Here is a 19,570-nt window from a genome sequence, read left to right as displayed (position 1 = left end):
TCAGGTTGAACCCCAATACAGATACTGGGATTTTACTACTCATGCTACAACTTTATTTTGATTTTTTGAGAATTTCATACAGGAGGCATCTTTCTCCTTCAGCAGCTACACAGCATCTCCCTGAGTCTGCCTAATCTCTCTATGTATCTCTTCTAACCTGGCTATATTCTGCCCTGCAATAGGTCCAAAGAAGTTTCTTTATTGACCAATGGTATTCACAGCATACTGAGAGAAATCCCACATCATCTCCCCTTTTCTGTCTAAATAAAAAGGAAGGTTTTAATTTTAACATAGTAAAATTACATATAAAAGCAGGTATCAAGCAAGAATTACAGTTATAATATTTATATCTACTTTATCTTTTATCATAACTAAGGAAAACTATAACTATCTATTCTTCAACTCCATCAAAAATCCCAGAAGGACATAATATTAACTAAGTTAACAGGAAGTGCATTGTAAGCAAGTTCCAAAACTCTTGAATTGACAGAGACATCTCACTGCCTGGACAATCACACAAAGTTCTTCTCTAACATTGGAGCATCCATATTCAGCCTACATGCCCATAGTATCTGGCAGACTTTTTCATGAAGCAGGAAATTTCAAAGACTGTTCTGCCTATATTGGCAGCTGTCCTGCAGAATGTCTGGCAGACTGTTTCATGAAGCAGCAACCCTGAAGAACTGTCTCACCTTCTTTTTTAAGAGAGGGAATATTTTATTTAAAACCCATCAGTGAAATGGACAGCTTGGGTCTATGACAAATTCTTCATATTTTAAAGCATAAGTCAGTAACTGTATGAAAGCACACATTGTCACATACAGATCAGCTGATCAGACCACATTTTCTATGTTGGAACATAATAAACTTCCCTGTAAAAGCAGCACCTTTTGTGACATTTAATTTAGTATTCCTCTCCTTCTTTCTTACCCTCTCCTTCAACAGAATCCACATAAACTTCCTCATAATCCTTCTCTAGGGTAGCCATGTCTTCACGGGCCTCAGAGAACTCCCCCTCCTCCTCCAATCCCTCACCCACATACCAGTGCACAAAGGCATGCTTGGCTACATCAGATCAAACTTGTGATCTAGGTGAGCCCAGGCCTCAGCAATGGCTGTGGTGTTGATCAGCATGCACACAGCTCACTGAACCTTGGTCAGGTCTCCACCTGGTACTACAGTGGGAGGTTGGTAATTAATTCCAACCTTGAAGCCAGTGGGGCACCAGCCCACAAACTGGATGGTATGCTTGGTCTTGATGGTATCAATGGCAACACTGACATCTTTGGGAACCACATCATCACAGTACAGCAGGCAGCAAGCCATGTATTTACTGTAGCAAGGGTCACATTTCACCATCTGGTTGACAGGCTCAAAGCAGGCATTGGTGATCTCTGCTACAGAAAGCTGCTCATGGTAGGCTTTCTCAGCAGAGATAACAGGGGCATATGTGGCCAGAGGGAAGTGGATGCGAGGGTAGGGTACCAACTTGGTCTGGGATTCTGTCAGGTCAACATTTAGGCCTCCATCCAATCTGAGGGAAGCAGTGATGGAAGACACAATTTGACCTATCTACTTATTTAGGTTAATGTAAGTGGGCGCTCAATATCAAGGTTTCTATAACAGATGTCATAGATGGCCTCATTGTCTACCACGAAGGCACAATCAGAGTGCTCCAGGGTGGTGTGGTTAGTGAGGATGGAATTGTAAGGCTCAACCACAGCAGTGAAAACCTGGGGCCTGGGTAGATGGAGAACTCCAGCTTGGACTTCTTTCCATAATCAACAGAGAGCCGCTCTATCAGCAGGGAAGTGAACCCAGAGCCAGTTCACCCACCAAAGCTGTGAAAACCCAAGAAGCTCTGAAGCTCTGTGCACTGGTCAGCCAGTTTGTGAATTCTGTCCAAGATAAGGTCAATGATCTCCTTGTCAATGGTGTAGTGGCCACAGGCATTGTTATTGCAGCATCTTCATTGCCTGTGATGAGCTGCTCAGGGTGAAAGAGCTGGTGGTAGGTACCAGTGAGAACTTCATCAAAATCTGTGGGCTCCAGGTCTACGAACACTGCCCGGGGCACGTGCTTGCCAGCGCCCGTCTCACTGAGGAAGGTGTTGAAGGAGTCATCTCCTCCCGCAATGGTCTTGTTACTTGGATGCCATGTTCCAGGCAGTAGAGTTCCCAGCAGGCATTGCTGATCTGGACACCATATCACCACAGTACATCAGGCAGCAAGCCATGTATTTACCATGGCGAGGCCAATGTGGATGGAGATGCACTCACACATAGCTGCTACTTCGCGGCTTCCCAGAGGGTGGCGGAGGCGAGGAGGAGGTGTTGCTTCTTACAGCACAACTCTTAGGCCCTGTCTCACCTTCTTTAGGCAAGTTCAGCAGTCATTTTTCTGTGGTTCCTGCATGTCTAGTTCATACAGCATAGCAGCAAGCAGTCCAGGCAAGAGCAGTTTCTTGTCCAAATGGCTAACAAAGTGCATAAGAAGCCTCTTCAATGCCCATCTTCCTCTTGAAGCAGATTGGTGCTGCCAGGAACAGATGTGTGTCACTGTCGTGAAAAGTCCTAGGTTCTTAAAACATTTCAAATGCCATATTCTGTTAGCCTTTGAAAGGTTTGAAAAATTGTTTATTTTATATAGATAAGTAAGTATAAATACAGATTGCAACTGTAATTTAAAGGAAATTACAAAATACATAGCTACAAGCTCTTTTTGCTGGGCAAATTTTATAAAGGAACTAAAATTAACAACTAGTATTTGCTCAGATGAATACATGACAAATTACCACATCTTCCCAAGTAATTTTTAAACATTTGTTTTAATTAAAAGTAGAGATGAATGCTATTCCAGTAAAGAGCCAAAGCTTTGGCACCACCTAGTGAAATTTTACTCAGACTTTTAAAACTATTTTTCATTTGTTGAAAATTTCATATATGCACTGTACTGTTTTATATCACTCCAACTCCTCTAGTATCCCCCACACTCTTTTTCATTCATGGACTCTTATTCTTTATTTTGTTACATATATACATATACACACATACATACATACATATACAGTTATAAATACAACCTGCTGGGTTCATTTAGTGTTGCTAATATGTATATGTGTTAGGGGTGACTTCTTGGGACAGATCACCAATCAAGCGGCTCATTCCTGGAACAAACTGATTCTCCCTCTCTCCAGTCATTCACTGCCTGCAGCTCTTCATCTAGGGGGGCTCTCTGATATTTCTCCTATCTACACTGGCATGTCAATGGCGGTGTCACTTCTCAGGTCTTGATTAGCAACCACAGCTTCCCTGTCATATACAGGAGAGTCGATCATTCAGTAGATGCCCTGGTCCACTATAATTTTCAAATAAAAAAACTCAAATATACATCTAAAAATGGGATGGACATCTAAATGGGTTTTATGTTGAAGGTGAATGCAAATAAACTAAACTCACACTAACTCAGGATTAAGTATAATAAGGGGTTCTTTATTTAAGGTAAAATCACAGACCACAGTCCTCTGCATGAACAAGGAACAGGAATCAAATCTAGCATTCAGGCAACAGAGAGTGTGCACGCACCTTTTTGGTACCCAAGGCCACACCAACCTGGTCCAGCCTCTCAAAAGTCATTGGCCGAAGGAGATTCCCCATCATTATGTGAATATATCACAATTCAGAACAAAAGAGATGACAATCTTGCTTTGTACAATTAAAAACCCACCCAGAATATTACACATAGTTTTAGATACCATATTTTTTTAAAAAGAAAGGCTGGGAGTTGGTGGAATACACCTTTAATCCCTGCACTTGGGAGGCAGAGGTGGGTGGATCTCTGTGAGTCCAAGGACAGCCTAGTCTACAAGAGCTAGTTCCAGGACAGAGCTACAGAGAAACCCTGTCTCGAAAAACCAAGAAAGGAATAAGAACAAGATTCAAAAACTAAGGAGCCTCCATATGTAGTAATATTAGATTTATATTTTAATAAATAAGCTTTCCTGAAGGTCAGAGAGTAAAACAGCAGCACTGATCAATTTTACAGTGCGGCCAGTGGTGACACACACCCTTAATCCCAGTAGCCACACTAGTTTGCCACAGAAACCAGGCAATAGTCGTACGTACCTTTAATCCCAGCACTAGGGAGAAATATAAGATGGGAGGAGACAGCTCTCAGACACAGTCTCATTTTAAGATTCCTGGAGACAGGATCACCATTTCAGACTGAGGTAAGAGCCAGTGTGTTGCAGGAGGTCCTTCCGCTCCTCCAGCCAATAGCTGCTGAGATACCAGCCCATTGGGGGGTGTGGTCTCTCTCACTTTAAAAAAGCGGCCACTTCCCTCCTCGCTCTCTCTTACTTCCTGCTCTGCTTCAGGCGAATCGACTCCCTTCCTGATTGCACAGAGGGCTGTTGTCTGGGCCGGTGATCTGTAAATTTTTTCCCCTTTAAATAAATAACCATTCTATTAATCATAATTCCAAACTGGTGTGGGATTGTTTGTGACTTACGCATTCGCCTTCACCAGTGGCTGGCTGTTTTGCTTTTCTGACCTTCGGGTTGAACCCCAATTTCTGTCTCTGGGTTTTTATTAATTGTGCTACATCTATAAACCATCAAAAGATTTTACGTAAACCCAACACTGCATAATCACTTAAACTTCCTAAAGAAAGTGGGATGGAAAAGACATCACAGGTTTGGTGCGGGATAGTTCTATATTCTGTCAATTATATTTTAAATAAATGCTGATTGGCCAGTATCTAGACAGGAAGTAGAGGTGGGGCAATGAGAACAGGAGTATTCTGGGAAGAAGGAAGCTCAGTCCCGCAGTCCTGCTCAGACCAAGGAAGAAACAAGATATAACCTACCTCGCTGAGAAAGGTACCGAGCCATGTGGCTAACATAGATAAGGAAAATGGGTTAATAGATGTTATAAAAGCTAAAACGAAGCCTGAGTTAATGGGCCAATCAGTTTATAACGTAATGTAGACTCTCTGTGTGATTTTCTTTGGAGCTTACCAGCTGTGGGAACTGGGCAGGACAGAAACCTCAACTAGCAGGCCCTCATGATACGCAGGTTAGGGAGGCTTAGTTCAGTGCGAAGATATTTGAAGAAAAAGTATTGTCTACCATTGAAATAGAAAACAGGTACAGTGAGTTCCTGATGAGAAACTATCCAAGCAGAGACAGCGACCACATGGCATGTACTGTAGCCAATTCTATGGCACTCATTGAGTGCTACATTTCAGGCACAGAATACCTGAAAGAACTTTAATCTGGTGACAACGACTCAGTAACATTAGAAATATGGAAAACAGATATATATCCCTTTTAACTCACCTTTTTTTCCTCCTGCAACATTATTTGTTCATAAAGCCGTGGGGAAAATATACATTCATTTTCCTGTTGCTCTTTCTTGATATTAATATTTTCATAACGCACTCTCCTTTTCCTTTGGAAAATTCAGACAGAATTTAAGAGTTTTCAATTTTAAATACAAAAAATATTTATATGAGCGAAGATAGTTTTTTACAGCAACAGCTTCTGCTTTAGATGACATTAATAAAATCAATAGGTTGGGCCAATACACTCACATTCTAATGAAAATGCATTTTCATATGGTTGCTTTTATTTTTTAAAATCTGGAGCATGGGGCTGCACGGATGGTTCAGTGGACAAAGGCACTTGCTTTCAAGCCTGATAACCTGAGTTTAATCCCAGGGACCCACATGCAGTTGTCCTCTGACCTCAGCATGGGGACGAGTGCACAGGCACATACAGACACACATGAAAAGGAAGGAATCAAAATTCAGAGCACTGTTATAAAATTGTTCAAATAATTATTCCAAATGGAAAATGGGATATGAGAATTATAGCAAGAACTGACATCATCAAAGGTAACCAAAAACAAAAATTCCTAATATTCTACATACGACAAGTACAGTGGCATTCCCTTTGGCTGCCATTTTCTTTTAAACCACCACAGACTACATAAGTAAGTGTGCATGTTATGTTTCTAGTATAATTACTAAAAGAATAAAATACAAAGGTATACCTTTCAGATTAGGAGAGTAAAACAATAAGAATAATGACCTGGGTATAAATTCCTCAAAGGAAGTGCCAAGCTCTATTCTTATTATATGATTAAGTCCAATACTGGAAGAGAGCAAGGATTCAATATTTGTTCAGCAAATGAGCTATAGCCAAGAGTCAAAGCTTCCAACTATGCCCACTGCTAGCATGCAGATGTGTCTGGGTCTGGATACAGAGAAAACAATCACTGGGAAAATTCCCAGGAGAAAACTCATGCTGTGAGGAATGAGCCAGCAGAGAAGCTGGTATCCAATAAACAAAGAAGAGCAAACCACTACTCAGTATTGGGTAAAAGTACTTGTCACAAGAACTAATAGTGGAAGGAGAGAACAGACACGGGAAAGTTCTTCTCTGATATACATGGGGGAGAGAGGAGGTTCACACACACACACACACACACACACTCAATTAAAAAAAAAAAAACAGCTAAAGCTAACCATATGGAGCAATATAGCAGAAGTACCCCAGCTTCCCCTGAGTCACAGCTAAGCAGCCTTGTTGTGCTATGACTTAACCACAGCCTTAATTCAAGGATGTGAAACTTCCCAGCACCCCTAAAAGAATTTAAAAGTCAGGTATTTTCTTTGTTCTAGGGGTTTCTCAGAAGGCTTCTCTGGCTACCCTATGCTTTCCTATCCATGACAGCTTTCTCTTTTACTCGTACTTTAAGCTACTCCTTTTAATGATGCTCTTCCAGGTTTTGAATGGAAGCATCTCTTTGTCTTGAAGGCCCTGTTAACAACGGTTTTAGCATAATTTCCTTCCAAATGATTTCTCATCTCAAGATATGATAATGGTCCAGGACCCTTTCTCCTAATAAAGCTAATCCCTGCTGTAATTATGTGTCAGCTCCTTTCCAAACCAACCACAGCCATTCATTCTTATATCACAGAATGCCGTGGTCGTGAGTCTCCCTAGCTCAGAATGTCTTCCCAGTGTTCTGGTCAGAGAATGGAGACAAGCCAAAGGATACAGAACTCTGACCCACCTTCTTTAAGATACTGAGGAGCTTTTGTCTATTTTACATAGCACAGTACATCTTACTGACTGGGAACATGGGATGTGTGCTCAAACAGGTCTCAGTTAAAGTCTAGCTCTGGCACTTAAACAGTCATATAAGCTTGAACACGTTACTTAATCTTTTCTGATGCTTGGATTTTACTAATAAAATATGTAAATAATAGTAACAACAAGGATATTTGTGAATACTAAATGATGTAATGTATAAAAAACAACTGATAGAATCTGGCTCATAAGAAGGCAATAGCTTTCTTAAGAAACATTCCAAAATATAATACTCTTTAGAGTTTTTTGTGCTAATTTTCCTTTTTCTTAACAGGATAACCTCATCTGAACTAATACAATACTTTACAGTCAGCAACTATATTAATGATGTTTAAGAAGTCTGTTCCACTCTTACTCTCTCTCCAAGGTTTCACTAAGTAATCCTGGAGGACCTGAGAATCATTATGTAACCCACTCTGGTCTTGAACTTGCACATTCCTCCCACATGCAGGAATCACAGGTGTGTATCACCATGCCCAACTGCTATTTATTTTTACTTACTGGATGATATCATACTGTCCAGGACCAGGACCTGAATGTTTGAGCAATTCTTGTCTTCCTGTAGCATTGCCAAAATGTACACCTTTGTATTTCAAAGTCGATTTAGGATAATCCTAAAATTAAGAAAGAATAAGAAAAAGAGCATGAGGCAAACTGAAAAATATTGTTAAATTTGACTGAAGTCTAATTACATAGCAAGAATATCCTTAGTCAAAGAAGTTTCACCAGTAAAACCAGGGCTCTTTAAGCTGAATACTGCCCATCTGTCTCATATGTCAAGCAGGATTCTCCGAGAATTGCCTCTAATATTACTCTACACTAAGCCAATGTGAGCACTTTGCTCTTAGTACTACATTGGCAATTTAATGCCTCCAGAACAATGAAGAGCAGTTCCACCTCTGGAAAGAGGTTGAACGTAGTATTTTTAAAAAGGAAAATATATATATGTTTATGTTTATTAATAACATATTAATATAATATGTTAATTAAAAAGATTGAGAAAATACAAATAAAACCAAGAGACCTCAGGCAATTAATTCTACAATACTTAAAAATATATTCATGTAGTTTTATAAGAATAACAAGTAGGTAATAACAAATTAAATACTATCCTAGTTCATGATACTGCTAATATATGAGGATAGGATCATTTGTTTAATACCAAAGAAATTGTTTGTAATGGTTTAAGTAAAATGCTGCAGGTTCCCAAGTGGTGGCAAGCAACAGGCAGCAGGTCACAAGACCACAGCAGGCCATGAAGGCAGCTGGGTCCCAGGCAGGAAGCCATGTGGCAAGTGAGAGACCCAGATGGATAGGCACACCATGCAGAGTGAAGTTGGATATTTATTTAGAGGGTTATGGAAGGGAAGGGGAGAAGGGGGAAGAGCAGAAAGAGAGGCAGAGACAGAGACAGAGAGAGAGAGAGAGAGAGAGAGAGAGAGAGAGAGAGAGGAAAAGTGGGGAGAAGGGGGAGAGACAGAAGCTGCCTTTTCAAGAGAGAGAGGGGACTCAGTCTGGAAGCTGAAAAATCAGCTTGCCTTGGTGGACTGGGGAGGGGCCTTGTCTCTTAAAGGGACAGGACACAGCATTACATTATTTATGTCAGGAAAAAAATCAACCAATATTTTTCCTTAACATTGATAAGAATAGATATCAAACTTAAGCATGAACTACAAAAAGTTAAAGCACTGGTTTTCTCAGTAACTAAAACAAGAAAATATAATGCAGTAAAAATAGTGAATTCCCTTCCAAAGTCTCTATTCTCTTGTTGTGCTATAGTCTTCTTAGTGAAATCATTTAAAAGGTCAGGAGAGATGGCTCAGTGATTAAGGGCAGTACTGCCTGGGACCTAGGTTCAGTCTCCCATAACCACATGGCAGCTCACAACCATCTGCAATCTAAAGTTCTCTTATGGCCTCTGTGGGGACTTCAATAATGTGAAACACATATATACAAGCAGGCAAAACACTCAATAAATAAATCAGCAATAAATAAATCCTATAAGAAACAAACCATTTAAATTTTTTAACAATACTGTTTTAACTGAAGGTAGACAATAAATTCTATATTACTTATTGTTGATTTCTCCGAAAAGCTATCTTTGTAAACTATGGGGGTCTTGTTTTATATATCTGTTGTTATGCATGCATCCATGTCTGTGTACCACATGCATGCAGTTCCTAAGGAACCACAAAAGGCATTGAATCTCTTGGAGCTGAAAGTAGACTTATAGATGACTGTGAGTTGCCATGTGAGTGCTGGGAATTGAATCTGGTCTTCTCAAAGAACTGAGCCATCTCTCCAGATCATAAAATAGTTTAAAATAAGATTGAATTACTAAAACCATTACTATATATTGAATAAATCCCTATAACATAGTTTAACTACATAAAACAGTGTATCAATTTTTCTAGGTTACTATTTAAACACATTGTAATAAACTATCACTTATTATTACAAACATTATCAGTGCAACAAATAGAAATGCTACTACCACAAAGCACAATTTCAGTTCAAACTCCTATCTATTGACCCTCACCTAGACTTCAAGAGTTGTATAAAGGGGACACACACACTTTAAAGGGTTTCCAGAACATACACAAGGCCCCACAGCATGTGAGAAGAGCTGCAGCTGACCTCTGTTAACGTTTCTGGGAGGCAGAAGCGGGGGATGATAGTTGTATTTTTGGTAATGAATAGTCAGTGATTTCTGGTGAGAGAAGCAACATTCAAAGGCTTTGGAATGCTGTGACAGAATCCAAAAAGAAGCCACTGCATCTGGACACAAGAGCTGAATGTGGAAAAATGGAGTCACCAGCTGTTGTGTGGCAGTTTCCTCTGAGATTAAAACTTTGCATTTTAGAGAAAAATTTGTCAAGACACAGAGTGTTAAAGGAGAGATAAAACGGCAGGGGTTCTTAGGGGGAAGCTTGTAAAGACACAGGATGTTTCTGAAAAGGCAAGAAAACAGGATGTTCTAACATTCTGTTCTGCAGGGAAGCTCATTATGCTCAAGATGTAAACAACTCAATAGCTTTGGGAAGTCACTGAAACTGAACAGACTCACTGGGTCCCTCCTTTCCCAAGTGAATATGAGCAGTCAAGATTGCTGAGAAACACTTAGACAAGCTGTGCTGCCTGGAATAGGCAAAGATGAAACAAACCATCTAGAAGAAACTGTGACCAGCAGAACTGCCTGAAAGAGTCTACATAAGCTGAGCTGCCCGAGACACTCTCCAACCCTGTTAAACTGCCTTCAGGCTGGCAGAGCACTCCAGGTTTCCTGAGCTGTCACCTATGCTGGGGTAGGCTTTCAGTGACATGCTGGTGGCCATATCAGAGGAACAGCAGGTCAATTGAAGTTGTATCAGCCCACCAGGAGGAAAATTCCTGATGGGTGAACCACAGACTGCAGAATGTCTTTTGTTTCTGCTGTGCCTTTATATGTTTGCCACTGCCGTATTTCTCTGCTATCTGGCATGGTGTGAATGGGTAAGGAGAGATTCTCCACTGCCTGTAACGTAGTGTGTTTATCTCATGGAAATACCCTGTTCTACTGGGCATTCTTTTACCTGTGGATTATTATGAAGATGATTTCTTCCTAAACTGTGCTGTCTGATAATAATAATGCTAGTTTAAATAGTTTTGTTGATAAAAAAAAAAAAAAACAAGGTAGTGTCACATAGAACACATGAGTTTCTATTGAGGAGCCATATAGACTGTGACTTAGGGCAATGATTAAGAAAAACAATTGATGCCGGGCAGTGGTGGCGCACACCTTTAATCCCAGCACTCGGGGCAGGCGGATCTCTGTGAGTTCGAGGCCAGCCTGGTCTACAAGAGCTAGCTCCAGGACACGCTTCAAAGCTACAGAGAAACCCTGTCTTGAAAAGCCAAAAAAAAAAAAAAAAAAAAAAAAAAAGAAGAAGAAGAAGAAAAAAACAATTGAGTCTTAGTAGCCCAGCTAGCTTAAATTCTTTTAATCTTAATGTTGGCTTAACAAGGCTTTGAAAATAACTTAAAGTTAGACTACAATGTTTTTGTCAAATAGCTGAGGTGAAAAACCCGAGAAGACAAAGTTTTAGAAAAGCATATAGTTGAATGAGAAACTCATTAAGGTAAGGGAATAAGAACAAAGCAACCCGACTATCATTGGCTGATGTGCATTTTTTGCTAGGATTGCTTGATGACCAAAAGTGATGATTAATTCCTTATACCCATTTCTGTCCTCATGCCTGGTACTGTAAACCTAATTTCAATATGAGAAACTATTGATGAGAGTATGCACTCTAAAGATTTAAAGTAGAACTGATTATTTTTCATGTGTAAAAGTTTAGATTTGTAATTCTTTTAAGATTCCTTATAAGATTGCCTTCCAAGATAATTAATAAAGTGATTGGTTCTTTCTTCATAACTACAAAAGGCAGCCTGCCAGTAAAAGAATATCTTGCTTGTTTACACACTGTTAATCTATAACAAGCTGCCATCCTGGTTTACAAGAGCTAGTTCGAAGAAATGCTCTAAAGCTACAGGGAAATTCTGTCTCGAAAAACAAAAATAAAATAAAAATAAATAAATAAATAAATAAGCATTGATAAAATTCAGTGTTATTTTGGAGCCCCTTCTAATAGAACATAATACCAATATTATATAAAATGGGCATTGTCATGGCTGTGATAGATCACACTGGTTGTAATGATCAACAGAAAGCACCATTTGGCAAAGACTGCAGGGCCTGGTGGGGCAGAAGCTGTTTTCACTGCAAATAGTGCGCAGGAAGCATAGAAGAGAGCCCTCAAAGACCTCAAGAAAGACCCAGGAAATGAAATTCTACAGAAGGCTAGAAGTCCTCTTATTTGATGAACACCAGGAAATGTGCTGTTATATAAATAAAAGGATTCATTCTTATCTCTTCTGGAATGACTTTAGTATTGTTTATATCTCACTATGCTTGAATTACTAAATTACAGATTCCTTCTTATGAATTACAACACAAAGAAAGAGTCATCTTCTCTTCAGTGTGGGCACTCAGCCTTAACACCATGCGTGATGGGTGAAGGAGTCCCATAAAGCATTACATCAAAGGAAGATATATTGTTATTATTGTCATTACAAGTAGGGGTTCCAATTGATATATGATGATGAATCTCAGCCTCTTATCAGATCCTTGAAAGAAAAGTCTATGAATAAAAAGTGAAAGAGCTGTCTACCAACCAAGCCAAGCTCTGTAATGCTGTGTGTGTGTGTGTGTGTGTGTGTGTGTGTGTGTGTGTTTCCATGCTATGGGACTTCTAGGGATAGCAAAAAAGGAAAATAAGAAAACCTAACACAAAAGGAAATAAGGAAAGGTATCTAAAGGCCTTAAAACAAGGTTACGTGAATTACTTTAAAGTTCTTCAAAATGGCTTAGTAGTGGCTGTGTTCTCAAAAACTAATGTCAACTCTTTAACTAAACTTTTGAGCTTTTATTTGAAAGTACATTAATCCTAACCTATTGCAAACTCCACATGTACGAGGGTAACTTTCACCTTTCACCTGGAGGAAGTGCTTGATGGCGTCTCCTTGGCATCAACATCCCTTTGAGGTGACTAAAAAGGGTCACTTAAACACAAGCATCCATTACTGTGACAGTCATTCAGTAGCTAACATGACTCCTGAGAAACCCAGATGTAGATATGCTGGACATAGAATGTTCTGCATCCAAGGCAGGGTAGAAGCCAGAGTTGAAAATCCAGGGTAAATTCTGATGATAGGAAAACCATCATTTCCTACTTAGGCTGCATTTTGTTTATAATTAAAAACAAAGCAGAACTTCATAATCATACAGACATGTCCTAGTACTAATCCAAAAATATGGCCGTGTTGAGTATCTTAGATATTTGTACTGCACACAGCAATGTATCTTATACATTCACTCTAGCCTACAGATGTATAAAAAATTAAAACTTTTATATCACATTTTTAACCTTACAAAGATCATAAATGAGGTGAAGTAGCTCAGGCCTTTCATCCCAGCACTTGAGATGCAAAGGAAGGCAGATCTGTGAGAATCTGAAGATAGCCTGATCTGCATAGCAAACTACCAGGCCAACCAGGGCTATACAGTAAGGAAAAAAAATTCTGTCAACCACCACCCTACTGTATTAGGAATTGAGCATAAGTCTTTAAATGTGCTACTTAAGTGTTCTGTCACTGAGCTACACACCTAACGAAGGATTATATCAACACAATTTAGGAACTTGAGTAGAAATGTGTCCAAGAAGCATTCTTCAATACTGAGATTTTACAGTTCAACCTCTGAACAATTCAAAATGAAATCCTTTATATATGCATACATCCATTCACACAGGCACACACAAAATTTAAGGCACTAGCAAAATAATTTTCCCGTATGAACAGTAAGAGGCACACTTAAACCATGTGAACAAACAGCTACCAAGTAGCTCATCAGCCTCTATAGCACTCGGTAAACGTTTAGTCTCAAATTTAACTTGAAAGGCTTAAAAAGCAAAACCCAAAGGATAAATTGATGCACATTTAATCCTCAATCACATGTGCTTTCATGTTAAGAATTGTTGCCAATGCCAATTTCAAGGTCACTGTCCCTGTGGAAAGTTACCAACCAATAAAATATGCCTTAATTGAAGCAAACTCAGCACAGAGCTGTGACACTTTAAGTGAATGCTTTAATGAAATTTGAAAAAGAATTACTCACTGCCACTCTGACTGACAATTAGATGGATGAAGAGGGGACTTTCACCCCTCATCTTTCCATCATTAAATGTGGAAATAGACTTGTGGAGAATGAGAAGTGTTGAGGTGCATCAGCTGAAGACGGATGGGATGCTCTGTGGCAGCTCAGAGGTCAGCAGCGTGATTTCACTTCCAACCTCCTTGCGGAAAAGAAGATCTAGAAATACATCTCTAGCTGTTATTTAGAAATGAGAAAGGCTGTGCTTTATCTTTCAAAATGGTTTACTAAATAAATTATATATAGAATTTCTCTGCAGATGAACTTAGCTGAAATATATCATTTGTCAGTTATAAAGCAATTCTCTATCTAAGCTTTACCATATACCTTCAGGAGATATGACTTATTCATTAGAAAAATGCACAATAATTACCCATATATTATATTATTTTGCTAATGCTTCATTGTGTTCCTACCTGGACAGTGATGCTAAATACAGTACTATCCCCAAAAAGGATTAAAAAGAGCTGCAAAGAAAAATCAGAAATTTTGATGATTTGATTGAGCATTGTTACAGTATTATTTACACAGCGGTGTCAGAATCTGTTTTCTGCAGAAGCAGGAAGAAATGGTACCTTCTGCTACCAAGCTTTCACCCACTCTCAAACGCAGGATGCAAATTTCACAGACTATCACAATAAACTTGCAACTGAGTTTTACTGAATCTTCCTAAATACAGAGAACTATGCCTTTAAGTTTTTATATGGCTTGCTTAATTAAATTATATTTATACTTGTAGACCAGTAAATTATTAGTGGGAATGACTCAATGATTACTAAAATAGGTCATCTACTAAAATGGGTCTATTCGTGATTATAATAATTTTCTTGTTTTCTATGAATAATTTGACCAGAAGTAAAGCTTATAAGTCGGTATATTAATTATTCATATGAAAAAATATTATGAATCTAGGAAATCTTAAAAGCATTACTAATAAGTAATATATATATCTTGCTAATATATGACAAATTATTATAAAACAAAGAAATAGTTTAGCACAAAAATCTTCCACCCAAGGATCAATGAACATCACTGAAGAGATATGGAAGATGGCAGAAGCCAGAAAACAAGGAAATCTGCTGTGAGATTGTGCCTTTTAGCTATGATAGGGAAGCAGTATCCATAAAACCTCAGCAGCATGGCTTCCTAAACAAGAACTGGACAATTCCAACACCAGTTGACATCCCAACATAGATGAGGGAAATTTCACAGGGCCCCAACCCTAGATGAAGAGGCACAGGCAATTAACAACTACTGAGAGAGGGAGATTAGTCTTCCCCGGGGAAAAGCCCCATCTGATTATCCTAGAAACATAGACATGCAGGAAACAGAGTGGATGCAGCAGGTTATATTTATATGTTTATTCAGTATGTGTATATGTAACAATGGTTAAAGAAGAGGAAGCTGTGAATTCCAGTGAAACACAGGTAGGAGGAGGGAGAGAGAAAATGCTGTAATTATCTTTTAACTAAAATTTTAAAAATATATTGTAAGAAATTCTGAAGAAATAAAATATAAAATAAGTATGGCTGGCCAAGCATATGTGAAAGATTTCAAGTCCTTTGAACAATGCATAGCTGGGTCATATAATTTTAGCTTTGTGAGGATTCTCCACAGTGATTTCTAGAGTATCTGGATAGGTTTACAGGTAACATCAACAGAAAAAGGGGATTACCTTTTCTCCACAATCCCTCCAGCATCTGTTATCTGTTGTTCAACTGATGTTTGCCATTCTGACTCCAGTAAGATTAAAAACTCAGAGTTGTTTTAACATACATTTCCCTAATTACTAAAGATAATTTTTCAAGATATCTCTTAGCCATTCTTTTTTCTCCTTTTGAGAACTCTCTGTTTGCATCCCAGGCCAACCTTACTAACAGGTCATTTGCTTTGGCTCTTTGTGTTTTATGGTATTTATATATTTTGGATATTAATCCTATATCACATGTATAGCTGGCAAAGAGTCTCTCCCAAATCTGTAAAATACCATCACCCAGTTGATTTCAGTTTTCTAAAACCCACTTGTCAATTGCTGGCTTTAGTTAGTAGGCAAATAGTGTCTTTCTTATTCAGAAAGTTCTCTCTTAAGAAACACCTATATCCCATAAGGCACTGCCTGTTTTCCTCTATCAGTTTTTGATGTTTTGGGGTTTCACATTTAGGTCTTTGATCTACTTGGAACTGGTTTTTGTGAAAGGCGATAGAGATGGCCTGACTTGGTTATTTTACATGTGGACACCTTGTGTTCTTATTTGTAACCCTTTTATTTCTTTCCTGTCTTGTCTTAAGTAAGACACTGAACACTGTATTGATTAAGAGTGGAGAGACTAAAAATATTTGTCTCATCACATATTTGAAAGGAAAGTCTCTCAATCTGTCTCCATTTAGCACAAGTTGTTGTCATAGATATCCTTTACTTGGTCATGTTCTTTCTTTTTTATTTTATAGAGCACTTGGAGAAATATTCTGTCTTCTATGAAGGGTTAGCAAGATTCAGCAGGGAATATATCTGAACCCTGACTTTTCTTGGTTGAGGGGTTGGAGAAGTGTATTTTTTGCTGTTGATGATGATGGTGTCTTAAACCTTATTTACTGTCTGTCTTAGTTAGGGTTTCTATTGCTGTGACCATAACCACAGCAACTCTTATAAAGGAACCCATTTAACTGGGGCTGCCTTACAAGTTTCAGAGGTTTAGTGTTGTAGAATATTATTTTAAGGTATATTACTTTTGTTTATGCTCCGAAACATTTGTTTAATGATGCAAAGATGTGCTTGATTAAATAAAATTTACCTGTAGTCGGAAGGCTGAAGTCAGCAACTAGCTGACAGGAAGTTATAGGGAGGAGGCAGGTGGAAACGGGTTTTTAAGAAGGGGCCATGAGAAGCATGAGAACTTCTTGAGAGAAGCAAGGATGCGAGCTAGGTAAGCTGCTTGCTATTCAGCCTTTCTGGAGAGCAGGATTCTACCTCAACCTTTGAATACTGAGTTCTTTAGAGAGACAGAAATTTAAATAGGTTCCCTTTGTAGCATTGAAAGAGTGTGTGCCTGAGGGAATAGAATTTCCTCAAGCTATGGCATTTGCAGCCTAACCATTACTGGAAGCAGCAGAACTGCAGTTGCTGACTAGGACAGCCATAGCTCAAAAAGCAGCAACAATTTAGTCTATTAAGAACAAAGGACAACAGTTTAGTCTATTATCACCATGGCAGGAAGTAAGGCAGCATGCAGGCAGGCATGGTGCTGGTGAGTTCTCCATCTTGATCCACAGGCAATAAGAAGTGAACACACTGGGAAATGCTTGAGCATATGAGACCTCAAAGCCTACCCCCCACGGTGACATACTTCCTTCAACAAGGCCATACTCCAACAGGTCACTCCTCCTAAGAGTGCCAGTCCTTATAGGCCAAGTATTCAAATATAAGTCAATGGGGGCCATACCTATTCAAACCACCATGCTGTCATAGGTCTTTTAGTTTGTTTATATCTTCTTGATCTAATTTTGCTAGATTACATAGGTATAAGAATTTATTTCTTCTGTGGTTTCCTTTAATTGATTCTTTGGGAATTTTACATTATGCACCCTGATCATGCTTATTTCCCAATCCTTCCATTTCCTCCAAGCTTGCCTTGTGACATCCCTCCCAACTAAAAAAAAAAAAGTCCAATTTGTGTTATCCATATACTCACTGGAATATGGTCAAACTCTCAGTGCCCTGTCATTCCTCCACCTTCCTAAGAAGCCATCAACTGTGCAGAGTTAACGTCAGCATCCTTATCACACTCCCTAAGAGTTCTCTTCAATGGCTTCTTATTTAGGCTGTTACACTTTCAGGGGGGAGGTTGGAAGGTAGGGTTTGTCACAGAAGCCTTCCATGTCTCTCCCTCTCAACTGTGTGACTGCAATCATTGATATCACTGCAAAAGTGGCTTCCTTGCTCTTTACAGCAAACAAATTACAGGAGCACAAGTCATGGGCTTCCACATGATTTCTGGCAACAGCACAGAACCTGGCTGCAGTAGGAACACGGACCCAGACAAGGCCTTCAGAAGTAGCCTGAACCATAGACATCAACTTGGCCTCAGGTGGCAGTGCAGTTCACTCACAACAATATGGCCCCCAGAGGCAATTTTCAGAGTACCTTCTAATGATTGTCCTGATTTCATGAGAAACTGTGATTACATTCTCTTTTCTATCTCTAATCTTATTTAGTTATTATTTTTATGCATGTGTATGCATGCATTTGTGGTGTGTGTGTGCGCGCGCGCGTGCGTACACACAAACGCGTGCAGGGCACATATGTGCAGTTGCTCACCGAGGCTATAAATGGGAGTTAGATTCCCTGGAGCTACAGTCACAGATGGCCCTGAGCTACCTAATGATGGCAGTTGCTTTAGGAAGCTCTAGAAAGGCAACAAGACCTCTCTTAGCCACTGAGTCATCCCTACAGCTCCCTTGTCTCCAGTTTATTTAATCTGCATCTTTTCTTTCTCCTTCTTTTGGTTATATTTGGCTATTTATTTAATATCTTTTATCTTTTATTGTCACTTATTTATATGTATGCCATGGTGCATGTGGAGATAAGAGAAAAGCATTCAGGAACTGGTTCTTTCCTTCTGCCACATAGGATCTATGGAGTTAATTCAGCTTTCCATGCTTAGTGTGAAGCACCTCTAACTACCTAACCATTTCACTGGCACCCAGAATTTTTAATATCAACAGTCATAGCCATAAACTTTCTTCTTGTGGGGGGAGGGTTTAGGTATATCCCAAAGATTCTGGTAAGTTGTGGTTTTCCATTCATTTGACTCTAAGAACTTTTTTTCTGCCTGTTTTCTCAATGACCCACTGGCTATTCAAAAGCATAATGTGGAGAAGTGCTACAGGTTACCACATTTGTGAGCTAACAAACAACTTGAACAAGGAAACTGGAAACAAATTTGTCTTCAGAAATGAACAGATATTCCACCAGTAGCAATGCAAAGCAGTCTTACATGGGTCTATACCATCAAACCCTCAAGTCCAGAATGAACCTACAGCTCCTTATTCTTCCTCTTGCTAGTATAGTAGTAGTTCAAGACATACAGATAAAAGCTTAAATCTTCTCAAGATTGTTTTTCTTTGTTATGCTCAGTTATCAGTTTTAAAACCATTAATATTTTCATTACATCACAGCATTATAATAAGTAAATATTATATATTGGGGTAAGAAGAGTCAGGTTCCTTGCTGTGAAAAAGGGACAAGTTAGAAAGGCTATGTTTTCAGACTGTAAACAGAAGTATATTTATAAGGTCAGACTCAAAGCTAGTGGTAGTAAGCCTTAACTATTCATTTCTAACTCTGTCCTCAGGTGCCCTCAAAGCAATGATATGATCAAATCTCTACCTGAAGAAAACAGGGTCTCTTAAAGAAATGGCTAATGGGAAACTGGGGAGGGAAGAAGTGATATGACCTGCCAAATGTGCAAGGTGATATGACACAGTAGCAGAGTATAGGGACTTCCCAGAATAAAATATGAGATAAGTTAAGGTTAAAAAATAAACAATGAAAGTAATAAATTATAAATTATAATATTTTAAGAAAAACAGAAATGCATGAATCTGATATAAATACATAAATGAGAATGAACCTAAAATTCTCTTTTAAAATATTTTAAAAGTGC

General features: G+C 38.9%; 1 protein-coding gene and 1 pseudogene across 1 annotated transcript in view; both read right to left on the bottom strand.

The window, feature by feature from the left end:
• Stpg2 (sperm tail PG-rich repeat containing 2) overlaps positions 1-19,570 on the bottom strand; it is a 338,340-nt gene that overhangs the window by 304,419 nt on the left and 14,351 nt on the right. The window contains exons 5-6 of the mRNA XM_057793774.1: positions 7,658-7,770; positions 5,339-5,450 (exon numbers count right to left, since the gene is read on the bottom strand). Of these exons, the coding sequence (XP_057649757.1) occupies positions 5,339-5,450; positions 7,658-7,770 (225 nt within the window). The remainder of the gene's footprint in view (positions 1-5,338; positions 5,451-7,657; positions 7,771-19,570) is intronic.
• On the bottom strand, positions 905-2,283 carry LOC130889828 (tubulin alpha-1A chain-like; annotated as a pseudogene).

The sequence above is a fragment of the Chionomys nivalis genome, chromosome 18 (genome assembly GCF_950005125.1).
Source record: "Chionomys nivalis chromosome 18, mChiNiv1.1, whole genome shotgun sequence".
In the NCBI taxonomy this organism is placed as follows: domain Eukaryota; kingdom Metazoa; phylum Chordata; class Mammalia; order Rodentia; family Cricetidae; genus Chionomys; species Chionomys nivalis.
Note: the sequence above shows the minus strand (reverse complement) of the source record. Positions and strands in the feature narration are given on the sequence as shown.